Below are 22680 nucleotides of genomic sequence, written 5' to 3'. Positions count from 1 at the left end.
TCAGCTTGTTGTCCCTCTCTTAGCCTTAGAGTTTAGCTTTCTGTTGTCATTTTCCACTAGTTATCATCTTTCTAGCTTCACTGTTGTCTCCTTCTTGTTTTGTCATCTTTTGTCATTTGATTGGCTATTTTAGGAAAATACAGATAAACTTTTGTCAATTTCCATGTGGAACCAGAAGACTAACATAAAACTGATTTTTCCACTGCGATTAGGAAATTGTCAAGTATATGCAACTGAAACTTCATTTACCATTTTGGAAAACATCTTGCCATAATTAACAATCTAATAATGTTATTTTCATGAAATACAAATCGGGCCTTTAAAACTTTTTTAACTTAAAATACATCTATGGCAATAGGAAAAAGATAACCATTTTTATTGCATAAATGTATAAATGTTTGAATTGTATCAAAGTAGTCTTGTCTCACTACATAACTCACATTTTTTAGAGTTCCTGTCCTGGAGCAGGTTAAATTTAAGACTTTCTTTAAGTGGATGGATTTGGTCAAATTATTGTGCTTGAGGATTAGGGAACTGAGTAGGTTACCAAAAGACAACATATTTTGGTGAAAAGAAAATAAGGATAGGAGGCTTCAGTTTTAGCTCTGTTTCTTTATTGCTAAATTTGAGACCTCAGTAGATCATACAACCTTTCTATGTCTCAGTTTCTTCATTTATAAAATGAAGGATTGTGGGTTAGATCAACTCTGAATAATTATAAGAATACTTTAGGATAGTGATATTGTTATGGAAATATTTTGTTCTTTTATGGAAAATACGTATAATTAATTTTCTAATCTTTTTTATGCAGGTTAATGGCACAGTGTAAGAAACCTTTAAAAGTTTCTGATGAATTAGTGCAGCGATATCAAATTAAGAATCAGTGTTTTTCAGCGATAGCATCTGATGCAGAAAAAGAACCTAAAATTGATCCATATGCGTTTGTTGAAGGAGATGAGGAATTTCTTTTTCCTGATAAGAAAGATAGACAAAACAGCGAGAGGGAAGCTGGGAAGAAACAAAAGGTAAGAGAAGTCAGAGGACATCAAAAAGTCTCTAATGATTTGGAGCACTGCACATAGTACCACACTTCCTATTTTTTTTCTTTGAAAGTAGAAACAGACTCACCATTTTAACTTAAAAAAAATTTAAAAAAATAGGTAAATCAGGCACACTGTATAAAATTTTAAGAGCTTGTATGGACTTCAAATTATAGCTGGTATCTCATAATGAAAAAATATTTTCTGTTTGCTGTTAAAGTTTTTGGATAGAGAAAGAGTACATTAACTTTTCTTGTTAAAATCAGGACATTTAGGTAGACAAAGTATTTTGATACTGAGTTAAAATATACTGTAAGTGAATTACCAGGTGTTTTCAAAAATATAATAAATGTCACTGAGTTTATTAAATACATATTTTTTAATACGTGAGCTAAGAACTTACAGTGTCTTTAATACAAAAATATTATATTAATAAAGTGTAGGACATAGAATTAGTTATTTGATTAAAATATTAAATACCAGATATTTGAAGATTTTTAAACACAAGATAATTGCTGTATTTGTCTTTTGCCTTAAATACAAAATATGGAAATTAAAAGCTGTTAAACTGTGGAAAGTATCCAGTAATATGTTTAATGTAAAGAATTAGTCTTCAGGAAGTTTCATTTAACTTTACTATATGCTAGGTACCTGAAATTTTGTCCTTATGTAAGTATAAAAACAGAAATAGCTGAGAAGGCTATAGCTACAGTAAAAAAAACATGGACTTTGGAATTTTACAGATTTAGGTTGAAATCCCAACTCCCACTACATATCAGCCATAATACCTGGGTTACCTTTAGAACTGTTTTTTGTCTGTAAGGTGAGCATACTACTTAACTATTATAGAGGTTAGTTGTGAGAATTAGTGGTAATGTCTGTAGAACGCGTAGCAGAATGCTTGAAACATAGTTACTCAATAGTTTGTGGATTTTGTTATTGGTAAATTGTATATTTCAGCCTAATATGTAATATCATTTCCAGGTAGAAGATGGCTCATCTAGTGTAACAGTGTTATCACATGAAGAAGATGCTATGTCATTATTTAGTCCCTCTGTCAAGCAAGGTAAAATTTGTATTTCCTAGTCAAGATACTGCGTTCCAGGATTGTTACTACAGACTCCAGTTGACCCTTGAAGAGTTTGGGGCTTGGGGTGCTGACACTCCTGCACGGTTGAAAATCTGCCTGTCATTTGACTCCCCAAAAGCTTAGCTAGTAATAGCCTACTGTTGACTGGAAGTCTTATTGATAACATAAACAGTTGAATAATATATACTGAATATGTTATATGTATTTTATACTTTATTCTTACAATACAGTAAGCTAGAGAAAAGAAAATGTTAAGAAAATCATGAGAGAAAATAAATTTATGGTACTGTACTGTGTTGATACTGTATTTCTTATATTGTCTTTTATAAGATGAAATATCTGTCAGTACCTGCATTAATATCATCTTATACAATACAAAACACTGTAGGAATGAGGCATATCACTACCACTAGATATCAAAAATGAAAAGATAGCATGAAAAAGAAATTGGTAACTATGCATTGATAATGAAGAAGCAGCAATATGATTACTTTATGGTAGCCTTGTATAATGAATAGGATTGATTCTTGGTAGTAAGAAAATTTCAAAAAATTTTTCCAATATATGTGCTAAAAAAATGCATGTTTAAGTTGACCTGTGCAGTTTATACTAGTGTTGTTCAAGAGTCAACTGTAATCTGATATTGGTGGACTGGACTTTGCATAATTCATATTTCATAGGAAGAGATGGATTTCTGTAAAATGTGCTGTCTAAAATGATGGATCACTTTATCTTGTACAAGGAGAAGCAAGTTCAGGTGATAGAAAAAAAATCTGTTTTGAATTGATCAGACTTTCCTTATTTACAAATAAAAATAGTTCTCATCTGTAAAATGAGATTGATGAGATCATCGCTGAAGTTTCCTCTCAGATCTAAAAACTCAGTAAATTAGACTAGACTGTAATTTCTTGTGCTTTTTTCTCCCCTCCCCTGACCACTGTGCTTCACATTTAGAAAAATTGTTGCTGAGGTCATTGATTTTACAAGTATTTACTGAGCACATGTTACGTGTTGGCACTGTTCTCGGCACTGGGAATACAGTGGTCGAGACTTTGCTTTGAAAGTGTCTGACTTGTACTCCTTAGAATGGAACAGAAAGACATAGTGTATAGTCCTTTTACAAAAACCTATTTAACTTTTAATGGAGGCAAAGGAAGTTGTCCTTTGGTATGTTTTATTTAGGGACAGAGTTGTTTTAATATTTGTAATAAAAGACAGGGTTGGTTTTGTGCAACCAAAAATAAGAATAAGGAAGAAATGGTTTTTCATGAAATAAATTTAGTAGTTGATGGTTCTAAGTAGATTGATAAATGAAATGTGGGTTCTTTGGCCTATTTACCTACCCTAGGATATAGGGAATGTGTAGTTGCCTTCTTGTGCCTGTGGTGTGGCTTTCTCAAAATGTGGACCATCTGTCACATTCTGGAGCATCTTTTGAGGTGAAGGTTGGAAATCTTGGTTTTCAAATAGTAACATAAGTGGTTTTTATGCACTGTAAAAGTTTGGAACTTCTATTCTAGTGAGTTTTTATAACTGACATGAAAGGCATTGGAAGACAACTTTTCATCTTTCTGAAGGTGAGGGCCTTTTCAAGTCATTTGACATCCTGAAGATGTTTTGGAAGATTGTACACCAAACTGCAAATTAGTTTATTCTCGTGTGAGAATATAAGAGGAGTTTAATAACTCCTATTTGTATATATATTTTTCTTTAATCATGTATTTTTTCCCTAAAATTAGAAAAAAATAAAAAGGAAAATTAAATTCAAGGAAGTAATATTTACCGAGTACTTAAGTACCTGGCACTTGACAAAGTGCTTTACCCTACCTTCTATCATATATAATTTTTACCATTACTGAGGCACAGAGAGGTTAAGTAACTTACTCAGGGTCGACTCTTAGTGTTAGAGTTGGGATTCAAAGTAATAGTCTGTCTGACTCAGTAGTTGGAGCATTTAGTCATGGTGCTGTGCTCCCTTTACAGTTTAGGAAGACAGGAAAATAAAACTATGTATTTAATTCTGTTGTTCTGATAGTATTACTTATATGTATATTTGGTATATTGTTCATATAGAGTACTTAGCTGTGTTATGGATTACATTGTCTTTGATGAGGTTCCTGTGGAAAGTATCACCATTTATTTACAACTTTATGTCTGTGAAAAAAATTTCTAGGTTTTAAGTCACAATTTCTTACTGCATTATACTCTTATCTATTTAAAATTGTATATCTAGCTTAAATTAATAGAATAATAACTTATTTGGTCAGTAGTAGAATTTTTTATTTTGTTTCCTGTTTGACATGTGTAGATGCTCCACGTCCTACTGGTCATGCTCGTCCTCCATCAACCAGCTTAATTTATGACTCAGACCTGGCTGTCTCATATACTGACCTCGATAATCTCTTCAATTCTGATGAAGATGAGCTAACAGTGAGTATCCTGGTAATGATTAAAGCTATAAGTTTTCCTTGATTTTTATATGAACTTTTTCAGAAGTGACATATGAGTCGACTACTATTTGAGCCCTGAACAATAGGAAATATTTTAGAATAAAAATTTATTAGTTGGTTTTGTTTTTTAACCTCATGTTTGAGCAGTGTTGATATAGTGCCTGTCCCCTACAAACTTTGTTTCTTTTTCTTTACTTTGTGTGTTTGAAGTACACGTATGATTAAACTTAATTTGAGCTCTGTCTTATGTTTTTTTTCCTGCAGTTCTTAGGAAGTAGAATTATTTTCCTTATCTTTGTTCCTGTAGTTTGAGAAATGACCCTGAATTGACTTGTTTAGAGAGTAACTAACATTAAAATTATATGCTTTGTCAATTTATTAAGGAATACCACTTCTTTAGAGTTTGTTTGGCATCACAGTCATTATTATAAGTCAACTAAAAACTATAGTAATGAAAGAGGAAGAAAAAGTAACATTTAATCTTTAACACCCATTTGCAGAGAAAGGTGAAGATAAAAGGAATTAAAGCTTAAAATGAGATTCCCTAGAATGTCAAGTCTGGCAAATTAATGAATTGGGTGCTGCATTATCATAAAAGGGAATTCCTTTTTCATCTGCATAAAGGTAGCTTGGAAACTTCTATAGTACATTTGGTCTTTCTTGTCCTATATAATATTTACTTTTAACCCTCTCATCATATACATACACACATATATGCACATTTGGTGTCTTCAATTAAGTGACGTAGGCAGATGTAGCTATATATAAACTTTATTCTATATCCCATAATATAGTATATTTTAGGGTACCGTTTACGGGGTAAATATATCCCTGATACTTTGGTACTTTTATACTTCCTCTCTGCTGCCATTCATGTATTAGCTGTGGCTCTTCTGAGGTAAAAAGGTTGTAATCCGAGATCAGTTAGTGTATTTTTGGATAATTAAGAACCAAGTTATCAGCTCTAAAAACATTGGTGACAGACTGGAGATACTGAAACTTGTTCAGTGTATTAAAATTTACCTTTGGTTGAGGACCCTTTGCTTTGTCATATGAAATCTTTCTGAAGTTTGTGCTTAGTTTTACCTGTTGAAGCACTTTTGCAGGGGTAAGGAGATTATTAAACCAGGTAAAAATATAAACAAGAAATAAGAGGGATGATTGATTATATAGGAAACTTGAATGTCTTTTATTTAAGGGGACAGATGCTTTATGAGTATCTTTTACTAAGAAACAGTTCTGATATTTATTATGAACCCTTCTTATTGCAGGTTTTATTTTTTGTTTTAATAGTTTTTAAGTGGAAGTTATTCTTCCTTCTAAGTGTTTTGAAAGCTTGGGTTATTTTCTTTAGAGGAACATTTTGTTCTAAACAGAAACTAATCTGGGTTCATTGATTGCCTAAAATGTATTATTTCTTTAAATTGTTTCTAGCATATACTTGGCTCTAGCACAAATTCAAAATACCGTATTTTTTGGACTATGAGATGCACTTTTTTTACCACATTTTTTGCTTCAAAATTTTTCCCCCTATTTCCTCCTCTAAAATCTAGGTGCATCTGGGGTCCTCACCATAAGACACACCTAGATTTTAGAGGAGGAAAGTAGGAAAAAATTTTGAAGCAAAAAATGTGGTATTAAAAAAAAGTGCATCTCATAGTCCAAAAAATATGGTGCTACTTTTCATGAATGGGCTCCACTTTCAAGTTACATATGAATGATTACTATCTTGAGATCACTTTGGATGTAAAACTTGAGATAAATATAAATATATAGTTTTTTTTTAATAGCCTGGATCTAAAAAATTGGCAAGTGGATCAGATGATAAATCCAACTGCAAGGAATCAAAGGCAGGAAATCTGGACCCGTTATCGTGCATAAGTAAGCTTCCCAAATCTGTGCTCCAGATAAATCCACAAACTTTTAATCTCAACAAAGTTCCCCACACCTTTGTTTTAAACAGATTAACTTCTTTTTAGTTTTATGTTAAAATATGATTTATTAAATACAGGCACTGCAGATCTTCATAAAATGTATCCTACACCACCATCATTGGAACAACATATAATGGGATTTTCCCCAATGAATATGAATAATAAAGAATATGGCAGTATGGATACAACACCTGGAGGAACTGTTCTGGAAGGAAATAGTTCTACTATAGGAGCACAGTTCAAAATTGAGGTTGACGAAGGATTCTGTAGCCCGAAACCTTCTGAAATTAAAGTAAGTATTTTATTTCTGTAGAAAAATAATGTACATCCTATATGTCATATAGAATTATTTTTTAGCTATATTCAAAAACCATTTCATATTGCCTTTGCAACAACATGGTTGGGTCATGAGGGTATTATGCTAAGTAAAGTCAAGTGGAAAAGGACAAAAACCATATGATTTCTACTCATGTGGAATATAAAAGAAAAGGTAAAGGAACTAACAAAACAGACTTATAGATACAACTGAGTGGTAGTTACTGGAGCAGACGGGGTGCTGGGGGAGGGCAGATTGGGTAAAGAGGGACAAATATATGATAAAGGAAGGAAAAGAGACTTTGGTTGGTGAGCACACAGTACAGTTACTGAGTTATATAGAGACACTGAATTATAATGTTATACACATGAAATGTATGTAATGTTATTAACCAATGTTACTTCACTAAATTTAATTATAAAAATTATTTGATTCCACCCTGGCTGGTGTAGCTCAGTGGATTGAGCGCAGGCCAAAAGGTCATAGTTTGATTCCCAGTCAGGACACATACCTGGGTTGCATGCCTGAGTTGAGGGCCCGGTACCCAGTGGGGGCCATGTGAGAGGCAACCACACATTGATGTTTTTCTCCCTCTCTTTCTCCTTCCCGTCTCCTCTCTCTAAAAATAAAAAAGAAATAAAATATTTAAAAATTATTTGATTCTAGTTTTGTAGTTAACAAATGTAAAGACTGAATTGTGACACTAAGAATATATTTAAGAAAAGAATTATATTTACATTTTATTATTTGTTTAAAAAGAGAAAAAAATGTCTAGAATTGGTTTGGGTTTTTTCCCCCTGGAAGATAAAGTTCTGAATGTCAGTTGTCTTTGTATTGTAGGATTTTTCTTATGTCTATAAGCCTGAAAATTGTCAAGTTCTAGTTGGATGTTCCATGTTTGCACCTCTAAAAACTTTACCAAGCCAATGTCTGCCTCCTATTAAATTGCCAGAAGAATGTGTTTATCGTCAGAGTTGGACTGTTGGAAAACTGGAATTGCTTCCTTCAGGGCCGGCAATGCCATTCATCAAAGATGGGTATGATTTAGATTTATATTACTGGTATAGCATATGAATGCTTATGTAGCTTTACTGTCTTTCGTAGAAGTACTTGGTATGCTGGTACCTGGTAAAAAGATAGGGGTTTTTAAAAAGTCTAAAACTTATTTTCTGATTAATAGATTATAATGAAGTTAGCTAGATATGGATAAACTATTAGAAACTTAAGACCGTTGTTGTGCTTTGATTCTTTGTCTTCAAAGCTCCTTTATTTTGGTCTGACATTGTAAATCACTCCCATTTGTACATTTGTCATATTTCACACACTTTTCTAATTTAAAATCTGTGAAATTGAGGTATCTTATAATTGGTAGCTTCTTAAAATTGTCATTAACCCTTTTTACACAGATATCTCCAAAATCAGGTTTTTATTTTTATTTTTTTACATTCAGTGTCATCTTAGAATGGAATATGTGTATTTGTAGTATAAGAAATATATAGATCACCCCGGACCGTGTGGCTCAGTTGGTTGGGTGTCATCCCGCGAACCGAAAGGTTGTCAGTTTGATTCTTAACTTTGATTACTTATAAGTTTGGAATTAGTTGGTTGGTCCTCAGCCCACAGTAATCTCCTATAGTGAATATATTAACCTGAAATATATTATAATTATACTTGAAATTTTTGCACTAACTGTATTTTTATAATTTTTTACCGAAAAATATTTGGGATTTGTTTTAGTTGTATTTCCCATTACTAATATGTTCCTTTATGTATGTGTTTGATTTTCTTTTACCCTGGTGATGCTAGTGACGGAAGTACGATGGATCAAGAATATGGCCCTGCTTATACACCTCAAACTCATACTTCTTTTGGGATGCCTCCTAGCAGCGCACCTCCCAGCAATGGTGGAGCAGGAATTCTTCCTTCTCCGTCTACTCCTAGGTTTCCAACTCCAAGGACTCCAAGGACTCCAAGGACTCCTCGTGGAGCTGGTGGACCTGCTAGTGCCCAAGGTTCAGTCAAATATGAAAATTCAGACTTGTATTCACCAGCTTCCACCCCATCCACATGCAGACCCCTTAATTCTGTTGAACCTGCAACTGTTCCTTCTATCCCTGAAGCACACAGTCTCTATGTAAACCTCATCCTTTCAGAATCAGTTATGAATTTGTTTAAAGACTGTAACTTTGATAGTTGCTGTATCTGTGTCTGCAACATGAATATCAAAGGTGCCGATGTTGGAGTTTACATTCCAGATCCAACGCAGGAAGCACAGTATAGGTGTACCTGTGGCTTCAGTGCTGTCATGAACAGAAAATTTGGAAACAATTCAGGATTGTTCCTTGAAGATGAACTAGATATTATAGGACGCAACACAGAATGTGGCAAAGAAGCAGAAAAACGTTTTGAAGCTCTCAGGGCTACTTCTGCCGAACATGTTAATGGAGGGCTAAAGGAATCTGAAAAGTTGCCTGATGAGTTGATATTATTGCTACAAGATCAATGCACTAATTTATTTTCACCTTTTGGAGCAGCAGACCAAGATCCCTTTCCCAAAATTGGTGTAGTTAGCAACTGGGTACGTGTGGAAGAGCGGGACTGTTGCAATGACTGCTACCTTGCTTTAGAGCATGGGCGTCAGTTCATGGATAACATGTCAGGAGGAAAAGTTGATGAAGCGCTTGTGAAAAGTTCGTGCTTACACCCCTGGTCCAAAAGAAATGGTAAGTATGCTAATAGAATGGTTTTTCTATTTGTTTTCCTTCAGCTGTATGGCTTTGCTTTTCTTCCTTAGGAAAAAGTATTAAAGGTAATTTCCCACATACCTAATAGAGACACTTAATTTGGGCTTTAGATTCCTTTAAGAATTTTATAGGAGTTTTAATTTCCTACCAGTTTAGTTTCATTTCACCAATAAAAGTTGAGTGATTGTAAATCTGTAATTATGTGCTTATATCGAAGTATAAAAAGTACTTTTCATGTTAATTAGCAGAAAGTTGCTAGATGTCTGCATTATTCAACCCTCCTTAAATATTTATTGAGCATCTAGTATGTGCTAGGCATTCTTGTTTTACGTGAAGAAAAATGTTCATAGTACATAAAGTAGTGTTGAACAAAGGAAACATACAAAGTCTGCCAAGAAAGTATCCAGCTGTATACTATGAAAAATAGGGACATTTATAAAGAAGAAACATTGTACGTAGGACAATGACACCTCAGTCTCCTTCAGAGTAGGAACTTAAGGACCTCACACACTTCTCTCAGTCACCATCAGCTGCTCTATTATATTTTCCTAAATCTCATCAATGGTCTGAAATCTCTTCCCTTTCAAAGGTGATTTTAGTTTTGGGAAAAGCCAGAAGTCACAGAGCACCAAATCTAGGCTGTAGGGGGGCTGAGTCACTTGGGTTATTTGATGTTTTGCCAAAAAATCTCTGCCTGAGACAGGATGTAGAAGTGGGCGTGTTGTTGTGATGCAGTTACCAGTCACTAGTTACCCATAGTTGCAGCCTTCTGAATCATCGAAATAGTTTCTGCAGGGGAATATTCAAGCTTAACACAAAATGTGATGCAGAGTCATTGCTTTACTGGCTCATTTTGAATGCGACAGCCACGTAGTACACATGCACACTCAATGGTGTCTGTCACCCCCACTGACTAACTAGCACAGTGAAGTCATCATTGTTTACACATGCACATTCTAGTCCGTTCTCCTTGGCTGCCAGGTTACATTGATATTGCACAAACTGTTCTCATTATATTAACAATGGCTGGACTTTTTCTGGACAGGCCACATATTTCCTGCTCTTCTGAGCCTATGGGAAGATAAAATAAAATAGGCGATTATATGATATCAGATAGTGACAAGTGCTTTAAAGAAAAAACAGGTAAAGGAGTGGAAAAAGACAGGAGATAGTGGCCAGTGTGGCTCAGTTGGTGGGAGCACTGTCCTGTAGACTGAAAGATCGATGGTTTAATTCCCAGTCAGGGCACATACCCAGGCTGCAGGTTTGATCCTCTGACTGTGTGTGTATGAGAAGGCGAACAATTGATGTTTTTTCTTTCTCTCTTTTCTCTCTCTTGCTCTCTCTTTCTCCCTCTCTCTCCCCACCCCGCCTTCCTCTCTTAAAACAACAACAAAAAAAAACAAGCGTGACATTTTAGACGTATGGATAGAGAATATATTACTGAGGTATAGCATTTGAGCAAAGGCCTACATAAACAAAGGGAATGTAAGCTATGTGAAAGACCAAGGGAAGAGTGTTTCAGGCAGTGCAAAAGGACCCTGAGGGAGTAGTGTGCTTAGTCTGTTTGAGAAACAGGAAGCAGTGTTGCTGGAATGAACTGGGTGATGGGGAGACTGGTAGGAGATAAAGTGGAAGGGTTCGTCAGGCAGCAAAGTCATGTGTTGGGCCCTTATAGTTTATTCTGACAGTGAGGGGAAGCTATAGATAGGACAGTTTTGAGCAGAGAAGTTACATGATTCTTTTTCTGTTTGCTATTGTGTTGTGGGTGGTGAAAGTGAGAGTAGAAGCAGATCAGTTAGGAGGCAATTACAGTAGTTCAGGAGAAGGACAGTGGTAGCTTAGACTAGATTAGAAGCAACAGAGTATAAATATTATGTTCTAGGTATATTTAGGAAATGGAACCTATAGGGTTTGCTGATTATTATAAGAAAAAAATGAGGCATCAAGAATACCTTGAGCCCTGACTGGTGTGGTTTAGTGGTTTAGGTGTTGTCCCACAGGCTGAAAGGTCATAGGTTTGATTCCCGGTTAGAGCACATGCTTGGATTGCAGGCCAAGTCCCCAGTCGAGGGTGTGTTTGAAAGGCAACCGATTGATGTTTCCCTTGCACATCGATGTTTATCTCTCTCTTCTTCTCTCTCTCTAAAAATAAATAAAATCTTTAAAAAAATTCTTACCTGAGTGTATTTTTATTGATTTGGGAGTGGGGAGGGAAACATCAATATGAAAGAGAAACATCAGTCAGTTGCCTCCCATATGAACCCCAACTAGGGACCAGATCCACAACCTAGGTATGTGTCTTCATCGACGATGGAACCTGCAACTTTTTGGTGCACAGGGCGACGCTCAGACCAACTGAACCACCCAGCCAGGTTGTTCGTATTTTAATTGTTGAGTTGTATGAGTTCTCTATTTATCTTGAGTATTAACCTCTTACCAGGTATATTATTTGCAAATATCTTTTCCCTTTAGATGTGCTGCCTGTTAATTTTTTGTTGATGAGGTTGTTTTTGGTGTGGTGAAGCTTTTTAGTTCGTTGTAGCCCCATTTATTTATTTTTGCTTTTGTTTCTCTTACTGTTGGAATCAAATTCACAAAACATCACTAAGATTGATGTTGAGGAGCTTACTGCCTATTCTGTATATTTTAGTGGTTACAGGTCTTACGTCAAAGTTTTTAATCCATTTTGAGTTAATTTTTTGTGTATGGTTTAAGATGATAGACTAACTTCATTTTGTATGTGGCAGTTTTGTATGTCCCACTACCATTTATTGAAGAAGCGCACTTTTCTCCATTATATGTTCTTGCCTCCTTTGTCATAAATTCGTTTGTACTTGTGCGTCAGTTTATTTCTGGACTCTGGACTCTGTTCCACTGATCCATGTGTCTTTTCCTGTCAGTAGCATAATGTTTTGATGTCTATAGCTTTGTAGTATAGTTTGAACTCAGAAGTGTGATATGCTCAGCCTCCCCACCCCCTAGAACTGCATTGGCTAATCAGGGTCTTTGGTAGTTCCATGCAAATTTTATGTGTTTTTTTGTTGTTGTTGTTCTGTTTCTGTGGAAAATTCCATAGCTATTTTGGTAGGTATTGCTTTTTATCATAGATTGTCTTGGGTAGTATGGACATTTTAACAATGTTAATTCTTCTAATCCATGAGCACAAAATAGATTTCCATTTTTTTGTGTGTCTTCAATATCTTTCAACAGTGCTTTTTATAATTTTAAGTATATAGGTACATCACCTTATTGGTTAAATTTATTCCTAGGTATTTTCTTGTTTTTGTTGCAATCGTATGTAGGATTGTTTCCTTATTTCTCATTCTGATTTTTTGTTGTTGGAGTATAGAAATGCAACACATTTTGTATATTGTTTTTTGTTCCTTACAGCTTTACTTATTTCTAATAATTTTTGGTGGAGTTTTTAGGGTTTTCTCTATATAAAATAGGTCAAGCAGATGCTTAATCTTCATCTCCAACTGTATTTATTATCTTAAAATTTTATTTCTTTGTGTTAGCAAGAGCAATTCTTATTTACTGTTTCTTTAATGGTTATAGATGTGAGTATGCAGTGCTCACAGGATATACTTCAAATGCTCCTATCTCTTCAGCCAGTTCTTCAGGATGCTATTCAGAAGAAAAGAACAGTAAGGCCTTGGGGGGTTCAAGGCCCTCTCACTTGGCAACAGTTTCATAAAATGGCAGGCCGAGGCTCTTATGGTAAGTAATTTATAATATGGATGTTGGCTAATTTTGTATCAGTTTCCATGCCCAACTTGAATAAGCACAGTTGCGTTCTTTAAATATATTTGTGGCATAAACTTAACTGAAGGTAGTGTGGTCAATCCTAGCCTTTCTTATGTTCAACATTGCCAGCATTCGGTTTGCTGGGTTCTCCACTCCACTTCAGAGGAGAGCTAACATTAGATCTGTTTTCACATATTAGACTGACCAGTACGATACTGCCAAAAATTTGAAAAGACTGAACACCACTAAATCATCATTTTGCAAAACTGTATGAAAAATGGAATAAAAAGGGAGCAGATAATACTAGTGATGAAAGTTCTCAAGCCCTGGCTGGTGATGCTCAGTGGATTGAGAGGCAGCCTGTGAACCAGAAGGTTGCAGGTTTGATTCCCAGTCAGGTTACATGTCTATGTTGTGGGCCAGGTGCCCCATTGGAAGTATGCAAGGAACACCGATTGATGTTTCTCTCACACAGCCATATTTTTCTCTCTTTCTTCCTCCCTCCTCCTATCTCGAAAAATAAGTAAATACAATCTTTTAAAAATGTTCTTAAGTTCTCATTTTTAAAAAAGACAAATTTGTTAGTTGTGACAAGAATAGTAAATGAATATTCTCAATATGCCATCACAGCAGACTTATGGTCAACTGTAATAGAAGAAAAGATTAAAAAATGTTTAACTGTTAAGACTGGCTCTGAAAGATGGGTTTAATTGGAGCTTTTAAAATATATCTGGAATAATACTTCTTAATAATGAAATCTCTGACTTTTGTACATGGTTTTAGAATGCATTATGTAGGGAAGTAATAGATTTGCTCATATTTCCCTTTTTCTCCTTTATTGATGGCTAAATAAGTTTTATCTCATATACAACTTGACATTGAGTGAAAAATGTAGGTTCATTATAGTATTTTTACATTCTTTTTAAAACCAAAATAGTAGGCACACACACAACACCCTGCAAACACAGTTTTTACTGACCAGTACATATAGAGAGGCCTTTTTTAAAAAATAGGCTGTATGTATTCCATTGTTCTTTATACATGGTATTATTTTTTACTAGCCTACTGTTTATAGGCACATAGATTGTCTCCATCATTACAACTATTTTGCTATAATTCAAACATTCCTGGCTTAAAGCACATGTGAATATTTTTAATGTTGCCAAATTGCCCTCTATAATATTAATATAAACTCCTGCTAGTAAAATTCCTCTTCTCTCAAATCCTTACCAGTAGGATGCTGAGTAGGTGGGTGAAAATGGTTGTTTCATTGTAGTTTGACAGGCAGAATAGTATAGACTGCTAGGAAAGATTTCCTGGTTTCTAGTCCCACTTCTGCCACTTTTGGTATGATACGGGAGAAGTTGCTTAGCTTTTCCATTCTGCATTTTTCATCTCTAAAATGAGATTCATGTTAGTATCTGCCTTATATGGTTATGAATTAATAAAAATAAAGATCATTGAATAGTACCTAGCATGTGGTAAATGTTATAATTGTTTGCTATTATTTTCAATTGCTTTGTCATGAGATTGAGCATCTTTTTATGTGTAAGAGGTATTTCTCTTTCTGTGAACTTTGTCCATATCCTTTACCCATTTTCCTATTAGGTGTTTGGTCATTTTCTTATGGGTTTATAGGTCCCTTTTATATGGCAAGAATATTAATTGCTTTTCATATACATTGCAGGTCATTCTTCCAATTTGTTATTAATCATTTGGCTTTGTTTATTGTTCTTTTAGTTTTAAAGATTTTATTTATTTATCATTAGAGAGGAAGGGAAGGGGAGAAGGAGAGAAATACCAATGTATGGTTGCCTCTCGTGCATCCCCTGCTGGGAACTGGCCTGCAACCCAGGCATGTGCCCTGACTGGGAATCGAACCACGATTCTTTGGTTCTCAGGCCCATGCTCAATCCACTGAGCTACACCAGCCAGGGCTGTTTATTCTTTTTGTACCCAAATTTAAGCTTAGAAAGGCTTTCCCTACTCCAGATTTACTAAAAATAAAACCCTCCCATGTGTTCTTTTAAACTTCTAAGTTTTTTCATTCAAATTAGTTTTTTGCATTTAAATGGAGGTATAACTCAAATGTCATTTAGCGAATTCCTAACTGGAAAAGTCTCAATCACTGGCCTTAAGTATTTTTGTCTTTAATAAAATATTTTTAGTACTAATAATGACTTCAGTTACTTTTGACATTTAAATAAGAAGACATGTCCTGCATTTAAATGTTTTCCTAAAATATATCTTTATTATTTAGGAACTGATGAATCTCCAGAACCACTGCCAATCCCCACATTTTTGTTGAGTTATGATTTTGATTTTCTGGTGCTTTCTCCATTTGCTCTCCCTTATTGGGAGAGACTTATGCTGGAACCCTATGGATCTCAAAGAGATATAGCGTATGTTGTACTATGTCCAGAAAATGAAGCCTTGTTAAATGGAGCCAAAAGCTTTTTTAGAGATCTTACTGCAATATATGAGGTAGGTGTTTAAAAAGTGGTGACATTTTAAAACTACCTTATTTTATGTTTATATATAAATTACTAGGCAATTTAGTTAATTGGACATAACAGTAATGATGTCAAGTTCTTTGATGTCAGATGTTTACTTCTCATACTAGCCAGTTGCATGCTTTACAGCGTGTGACCCAGACCCTTTGTTAGATGTGTGTGCCGTGGGTCATGGTGGTAATTGCCATATTGGGCAGGGTGGGGTTGAGGGCATATATGTCCCATGTAAGATAATTTTTTCCTAAAATAAAGGCTAGCATTGTTAATCAAGGAAATTACATTTGTAAAAATTCTACTGCTGATTTTCTGTAGGACCTCAGGTACTAACACTAGGCCTCACTTTTCTCATACATAAAATAAAGCTGTGCTAGCTCTGTGTACGATCTTTTTCTTTTCTGAAATTCTTGACTGATCTTTTAAGTTATAATTCTCATGTTATATACATCACTGAGTGCAGTGATGTACAAATTTACAAATTTAAAGTGCTGTGGGACATAAAGTCTCATTTTACAGATTTAAAGTGCTGTGAGACATCGTCTTAATCATTATACCTTCCTTTTTTTATATTAATGCTTGGAAATCCAGTCTTTAAAATTTAATTTCTTTCACAATCTGAATTGTTAGTTTGTGCTGGTTAAACTACTAATAGATGTTTACTTAATTACAAGGTTATCTGTAGTGTGTTCGTAGAAATAAGCATTTCCCAAAGACTGTTGTTTGGAACACTAGTCCTGCAACATCTTCCCAGAAAAAAGTTCCATAGTTACATAGGTTTGAGGAAGCATTGTGTATTATTACATTACCTTATATAGACTCACTGTTCATATTAGATTTTTAGAGCCTTTGAAAGTCTTACAGGAAAGAAATCCTGGCTAAATTTTCTTAATCCAGTATGGCAAACTTACTTGCTGGTATGTTTCTTACAACAAACATCAGTGCCCCACTGAATTGGAGGGAGAACTGGCAAATACATAGTGTAGTTATATATCTAATTTTATTTTGTTTAAGGGTATATGTATTTATATACATGACTTGGGATGGATGAAAAGCTTAAAATGACTGCATTTTTATGCTCATTTATTTTTGTATTCTTCAAGTTTTTGTTGTTCAGATCACATGGTTCTAGTGCCATTATTATTATTGAGGATTATAATTAGGTATTTTATTTCATTGGAGATAATTTAATTTTAAAAGAAGTTTAGTGGCTTTCTAAGGGAAAAAGGGAAAAGGCCTGTGATACCATCTCACCCTTAATATTTTTATCCCAAATGTTAATTATGTGTATTAAAGCTTACTTTAAATATCTTAAGCGCTTTATTTTATAATGTGCACTCAACTACTAATTTCACTAATTCTGCTTTCTTTGTGTGTATTTGTAGTCCTGTCGATTAGGTCAACATAGACCTGTTTCTCGACTGTTGACAGATGGGATCATGAGAGTTGGATCTACTGCATCAAAGAAACTGTCAGAAAAGTTGGTAGCAGAATGGTTTTCCCAGGCAGCTGATGGTAACAATGAAGCATTTTCTAAACTCAAGCTTTATGCACAAGTCTGCAGATATGACCTAGGTATTGGATTTGCATTTATTACATAAGGCTAGAGTTAGCAAAATATAGCCTCGTCCACCAGCTATTTTTGTAAATAAAATTTTAATGGAACACAGCCATGCTCACTTATATTGTCTTGGCCTGCTTTTGTACTGCAAGATCAGGTCTGACTAGTTGTGACAGAGACTGTGACCCACAAAGCCTAAAGTATTACTTTCTGACCCTTTATAGAAAAAGTTTGCTGGTCCCTGCAATAGGATCCCATCAGGCAGAAGGAAATAGTGGATCATAAATAATTTCCTGTTGCTCCTGTAGGATCTGATGAATTTGTGTTTTTATTTAAGTTTATTAAGGTTTTTGACTTGTTAATGGTTTAGAGATAAAATAACTTGTAGTAGTTACCTCTATAACATGAAGAAACAGTTCTTTGTTGGAACTAAGTAAATGACAGCTATTTAAGAGTTGTTTTTAACACTCTTGAATTAAATATCAGTGGACTTTAGGCTTAATGCAAAGAGGTATAGAACCAAAATATTGAATCTCATTAGACATTCCTCTAATTCGAAACTCATAATAACATTTTTTACATAAGGTCCAGCAGAAGTAATGCCTGCTTGAGTGTGGTTGGCAGGGTAATAATATGGGTGTAATAATTTATAGTTTTAATATGAACATTTCACCTAAAATGTCAATGGAGTGCTGGAGTGTGATATTGTTATGTTACAGAATTACATGCTTATGATTTTGTAATTAAAAAGGGGCGTTATTTATGCCAGACCCTGTGTTTAGTCAGCTACCGGGGTAGTCAGTATATATTTAACTTGTGATTTAGGAACTCTTTGAATGGGTTGGTAAAAATTTGATACATACTGTTACTTACATTTAATTATGCCCAGGAAATAGAATTTTATTATTCTTTCTGGGAAATCATTTATTTTGCACGAAAATGCTGGTTTATCTTTCAGTTCCATTTAAAATGTTTCTTCAGTTTCTAGCAAAATAGAAAGTTAGTATGTGCTACACTCTTACCAGCAACTTAGGGAGGGTAATTACCAAAAAGCATCAACTAGATAATTATTATTCACATAGTTGAGTAAATGAAGAACCATCAGTAAAATAAAGAATTAAATACCCTGTCTGTTTTTATTATCTTTAGGTCCTTATCTTGCTTCCCAGCCATTGGACAGTTCTCTACTTTCCCAGCCAAATTTTGTTGCCCCTACGAGTCAGTCTTTGATCACTCCACCTCAGATGACAAATCCTGGAAATGCTAATACTCCATCTGCCACCCTAACGTCTTCAGCGAGCAGTACTATGACAATGACTTCAGGTGTTACCATGTCTTCTTCAGTTGCCACAGCTAATTCAACTTTGACCACAACTTCAACTTCATCTTCATCATCCTCCAACTTGAGTAGTGGAGTATCATCAAATAAACTACCTTCATTTCCACCCTTTGGCAGTATGAACAGTAGTGCTGCAGGATCCATGTCAACACAAACGAATGCAGTTCAGAATGGCCAGCTAGGAGGGCAACAGTCATCAGCTCTACAAACAGCTGCGGTTTCTGGAGAGTCATCTTCTCTTCCTACTCAGCCACATCCTGATGTATCTGAAAGGTACTTTTAAATGTACTGATTCTGCAGAAATATAAGTATATGATGCTTTTTGTCCGAATAGGAAAGTCATTGTTAATGAACAGGAAGAGCTTTTTGGTCCTATCCTTGAACTTTTGTTTTTGTAATGTTCAGTATTTTATGTACAAATTATAATGATTCTTCATTAAGTCTTTATCACATCCTAGAATCTCAAACTGGGAATTAAGATCTTCTGCTCACAACTGTCAAGTAGATTTGCCTATGCAAATCACTCTTGTGATTTAGAAAGTCATTATTCAACTAGCCTGTTCACAGGCTTAGAGTCATACCAAGATTTAAATCTCAGCTCTGCCATTTACTGGCTCTGTGACTTTGGGAAAGTTACCTCACTTTTCTGAGCCTGTTTCCTTGTCTATGAAATGAGAGCAATAAGATATAAAGCACATACGTGCTTTACATAATGCTTCCAAATGCTTGAGGTAATTATATCAACAAAGATGATGACGGCTCTCTTCATTCCTTCATGAAGGAAGGTATTGAGTGAGCTTCCTTTTTTTTTAATATTGAGTTTTGGTTTTTTAAATATTTATTTATTTATTTATCTTTAGAAGGGGAGGGCAGGAGAGAGGGAGAGAAACAATGTATGGTTGCCTCTCATGTGTCCCCTGCTGGGAACTGGCCTGCAAGGGAACTGGCTTGCAACCCAGGCATGTGCCCCGACTGGGAATTGAACCACGATCCTCTGGTTCACAGGCCTGCGCTCAATCCACTGAGCTACACCAGCCAGGGCTTGAGCTTCCCTTTTGATTTATAGGTTAGGTTAGCTTGAGCATGGTTATATCTTCCAGCTACCCGAATACAGTTTTGCTTAAAGTTATACTCATTCGTGTGAGTAAAAACAAACTATTAATTACCCATATTGATCCATTCATCTTGAATATCTCAATATAGTTGAAGTTTTAAAAAATCATATCACCATCATGCCCTGGCTGGTGTGACTCAGTAGATTGAGTGTGAGCCTGCAAACTGAAAGTTTACCACTTTCGATTCCCAGTCAGGGCACATGCCTGGGTTGTAGGCCAGGTCCCCAGTTGGGAGAAGCAATTGATTGAAGTTATCTCTAGCACATCATTGATGTTCCTCTTCCTCTCTTTCTCCTTCCCTTCCTCTTTCTCTAAAATAAATAAATAAAATCTTATTTTTAAAAAAAGTCATATCACCATCAAAGAATGAATCTTATTGACCTTTGAAGTTACTAAGTATAAAACAAATGTGTATAGCTAAAAATGTAGTAGAACATTGACTAAGTTTGGAAACTTGATTTCTTTCTAGTTTAGCTCTGCTTCTAGCCAGCTTTGTGATTTAGGCCGCTCATTTAACCTATCTTTGTCACCAAAGCACTAAGCCCTCTAATATTCTCATACTCTGTGGTTTTAAAGAATTTTTTTTTTAATGCAAGACCTCAACACAAAAATCTTTGTACACCATGAAATTGTATACACAGTGTTTGTTTATGGTCCTCTTTTAGGAGAAAGAGATGTCCTTCATTTTTCAGAAAGGCTCTCTGAAAGGGACGGGGTGAGGTATTAAGAACCTTCTTTGATCCTACCCAGGAAAGGTATAGTGCAATTTTATTCTTCACTATCTTATTTCTACCTTGAATTTAGCACGATGGATCGGGATAAAGTGGGTATCCCCACAGACGGCGACTCACATGCAGTCACTTACCCGCCTGCCGTTGTCGTTTATATAATTGATCCTTTTACATATGAGAATAAAGATGAGAGCACTAATTCTTCTAACGTATGGACTCTGGGGCTACTTCGATGCTTTCTGGAAATGGTTCAGACTCTTCCTCCCCATATGAAGAATATTGTTTCTGTACAGGTAAGAATGATAAATGTTGCAGATAAAATTTATGTAAAACAGTTGGATTTTGACAGAAATTTCAGAGATACTAGTCTGTGTCTAAATAGATTTTCTAAAAGCTAGGTTCTAGTATACTGATTTTTATTTTAAGTGATATTGTACTAGAAATTTTAGCTTATAAAAGATAGCCTTTGCAATTATATCACCATAATAATGGAAAGTAAAAGGAACCACAGTAATAATGGAAAACAAAGATTGCAATAAGTACATTAATGTTTCTCCTGTGTTACCTTTATAAACTAGTTTTTAAATTCATAAACTTAAATATAAAAGTACAGTATGGACTTACATAAGCTAGAGTTCTAAATAAGACAGGTTGCAAATAAAAGTAGAAGAAATTTAACCATATTAAGTTATTTGCAGAGATCTTGAATTATTTCTGTATAGACTATAGCAAGAGTAGTCAGTAGCAATATAAATATAATGCTTTGTAGAATTTTTTAAAGGTTTTTACATAGCCCATTGGTAAAATTTACTATTAAAATTCTATAGAATTCTTAGCCGATCATTTTAATTTGGTTTTGTTTAAATTTTCTATGAAGTTTTAAGAGTTTTAAACCCACAGTCCTTAATTCTCTTGTTAGAAGTTTAACATTTGTATGTAATATTTGCCTATAATTCTTAGATTGTTCCTTGTCAATACCTGTTGCAACCTGTGAAGCACGAAGATAGACAAATCTATACCCAGCATTTAAAATCCCTGGCTTTTTCGGTCTTTACCCAGTGTCGGAGACCCCTTCCAACATCTACCAATGTGAAAACATTGACTGGGTTTGGTCCAGGTTTAGCCATGGAAACTGCTCTTAAAAGTCCTGATGTAAGTATGTGTTCTATGATCAGGGTTATTGAAAAACTCTACATGTTATTCAAAACTAAATGCAGTTATCTGTTTAGCTCTCAATTTTCAGTTATTTTTTAATTAGGCAGAAAGAATATATCACATTTTCAACATGATTGATTGTATATACCATAATACTTTTTTGTTTTACAGAGACCAGAGTGTATTCGCCTTTATACACCTCCCTTTATTCTGGCTCCAGTGAAGGATAAACAGACAGAGCTAGGAGAAACATTTGGAGAAGCTGGACAGAAATATAATGTTCTTTTTGTGGGGTACTGTTTATCACATGATCAGAGATGGATTCTTGCTTCTTGCACAGATCTATATGGAGAACTTTTAGAAACTTGTATCATTAACATCGATGTTCCAAATAGGTACTTATATTTCTTTAAATGTATCATTATCTTGTCCCATTTTAAAAAATTCATAGACAATCATGTTTTATTTTTAATGAATAGAAAAGTGTTTTGAAAGTCCTGTACATTAAAATAGTATGTTTTTGTATTGCGGGTATTCTCACCTTTTTGTAGTAAATGTTTATATTGTATAATCAAGAGAATCAAAACTAATTTTGATTGAGACTTTTGGTCAAGATGGTGACATAGGTAAATACAGCTCCTCACAGAACCACATCAAAATTATAACTAAAGTATAGAATCGTCAGAAATTGAGTTGAATGGAAGTCTGACAACTACAGAAGTAAAGAAACCACATCCATCCAGACTGGTAGGAGGGGTGGAGATGCAGGACAGGCTGGTTCCACATCCACGTGTGGTGGATAAAAATTCAGGAGGGACATAATGGGAGTGAGGAGTCCCAACCCCACATCAGGCCTCCCACCCACGGGTTTCAGTGCCAGAAAGATAAGTCCCCATAACTTCTGGCTGTGAAAACTAGCAGGGATTGAGTTGGTGCAGAAAACTTCTG

General features: G+C 34.9%; 1 protein-coding gene across 1 annotated transcript in view; it reads left to right on the top strand.

Moving 5' to 3' along the window:
- The window catches only part of MED13 (mediator complex subunit 13), a 100203-nt gene that overhangs the window by 63343 nt on the left and 14180 nt on the right, over nucleotides 1-22680 (top strand). The window contains exons 10-23 of the mRNA XM_037163736.2: nucleotides 812-1025; nucleotides 2025-2106; nucleotides 4439-4560; nucleotides 6371-6461; nucleotides 6592-6806; nucleotides 7671-7867; nucleotides 8637-9553; nucleotides 13136-13297; nucleotides 15585-15808; nucleotides 17217-17406; nucleotides 18542-19004; nucleotides 20651-20870; nucleotides 21538-21729; nucleotides 21904-22127. Of these exons, the coding sequence (XP_037019631.2) occupies nucleotides 812-1025; nucleotides 2025-2106; nucleotides 4439-4560; nucleotides 6371-6461; nucleotides 6592-6806; nucleotides 7671-7867; nucleotides 8637-9553; nucleotides 13136-13297; nucleotides 15585-15808; nucleotides 17217-17406; nucleotides 18542-19004; nucleotides 20651-20870; nucleotides 21538-21729; nucleotides 21904-22127 (3513 nt within the window). The remainder of the gene's footprint in view (nucleotides 1-811; nucleotides 1026-2024; nucleotides 2107-4438; nucleotides 4561-6370; nucleotides 6462-6591; nucleotides 6807-7670; nucleotides 7868-8636; nucleotides 9554-13135; nucleotides 13298-15584; nucleotides 15809-17216; nucleotides 17407-18541; nucleotides 19005-20650; nucleotides 20871-21537; nucleotides 21730-21903; nucleotides 22128-22680) is intronic.

The sequence above is a fragment of the Artibeus jamaicensis genome, unplaced genomic scaffold (assembly GCF_021234435.1).
Source record: "Artibeus jamaicensis isolate MK-2021 breed Jamaican fruit bat unplaced genomic scaffold, CSHL_Jam_final contig_1998, whole genome shotgun sequence".
Classification (NCBI taxonomy): domain Eukaryota; kingdom Metazoa; phylum Chordata; class Mammalia; order Chiroptera; family Phyllostomidae; genus Artibeus; species Artibeus jamaicensis.
This window is presented reverse-complemented; position numbering and strand designations above follow the sequence as displayed.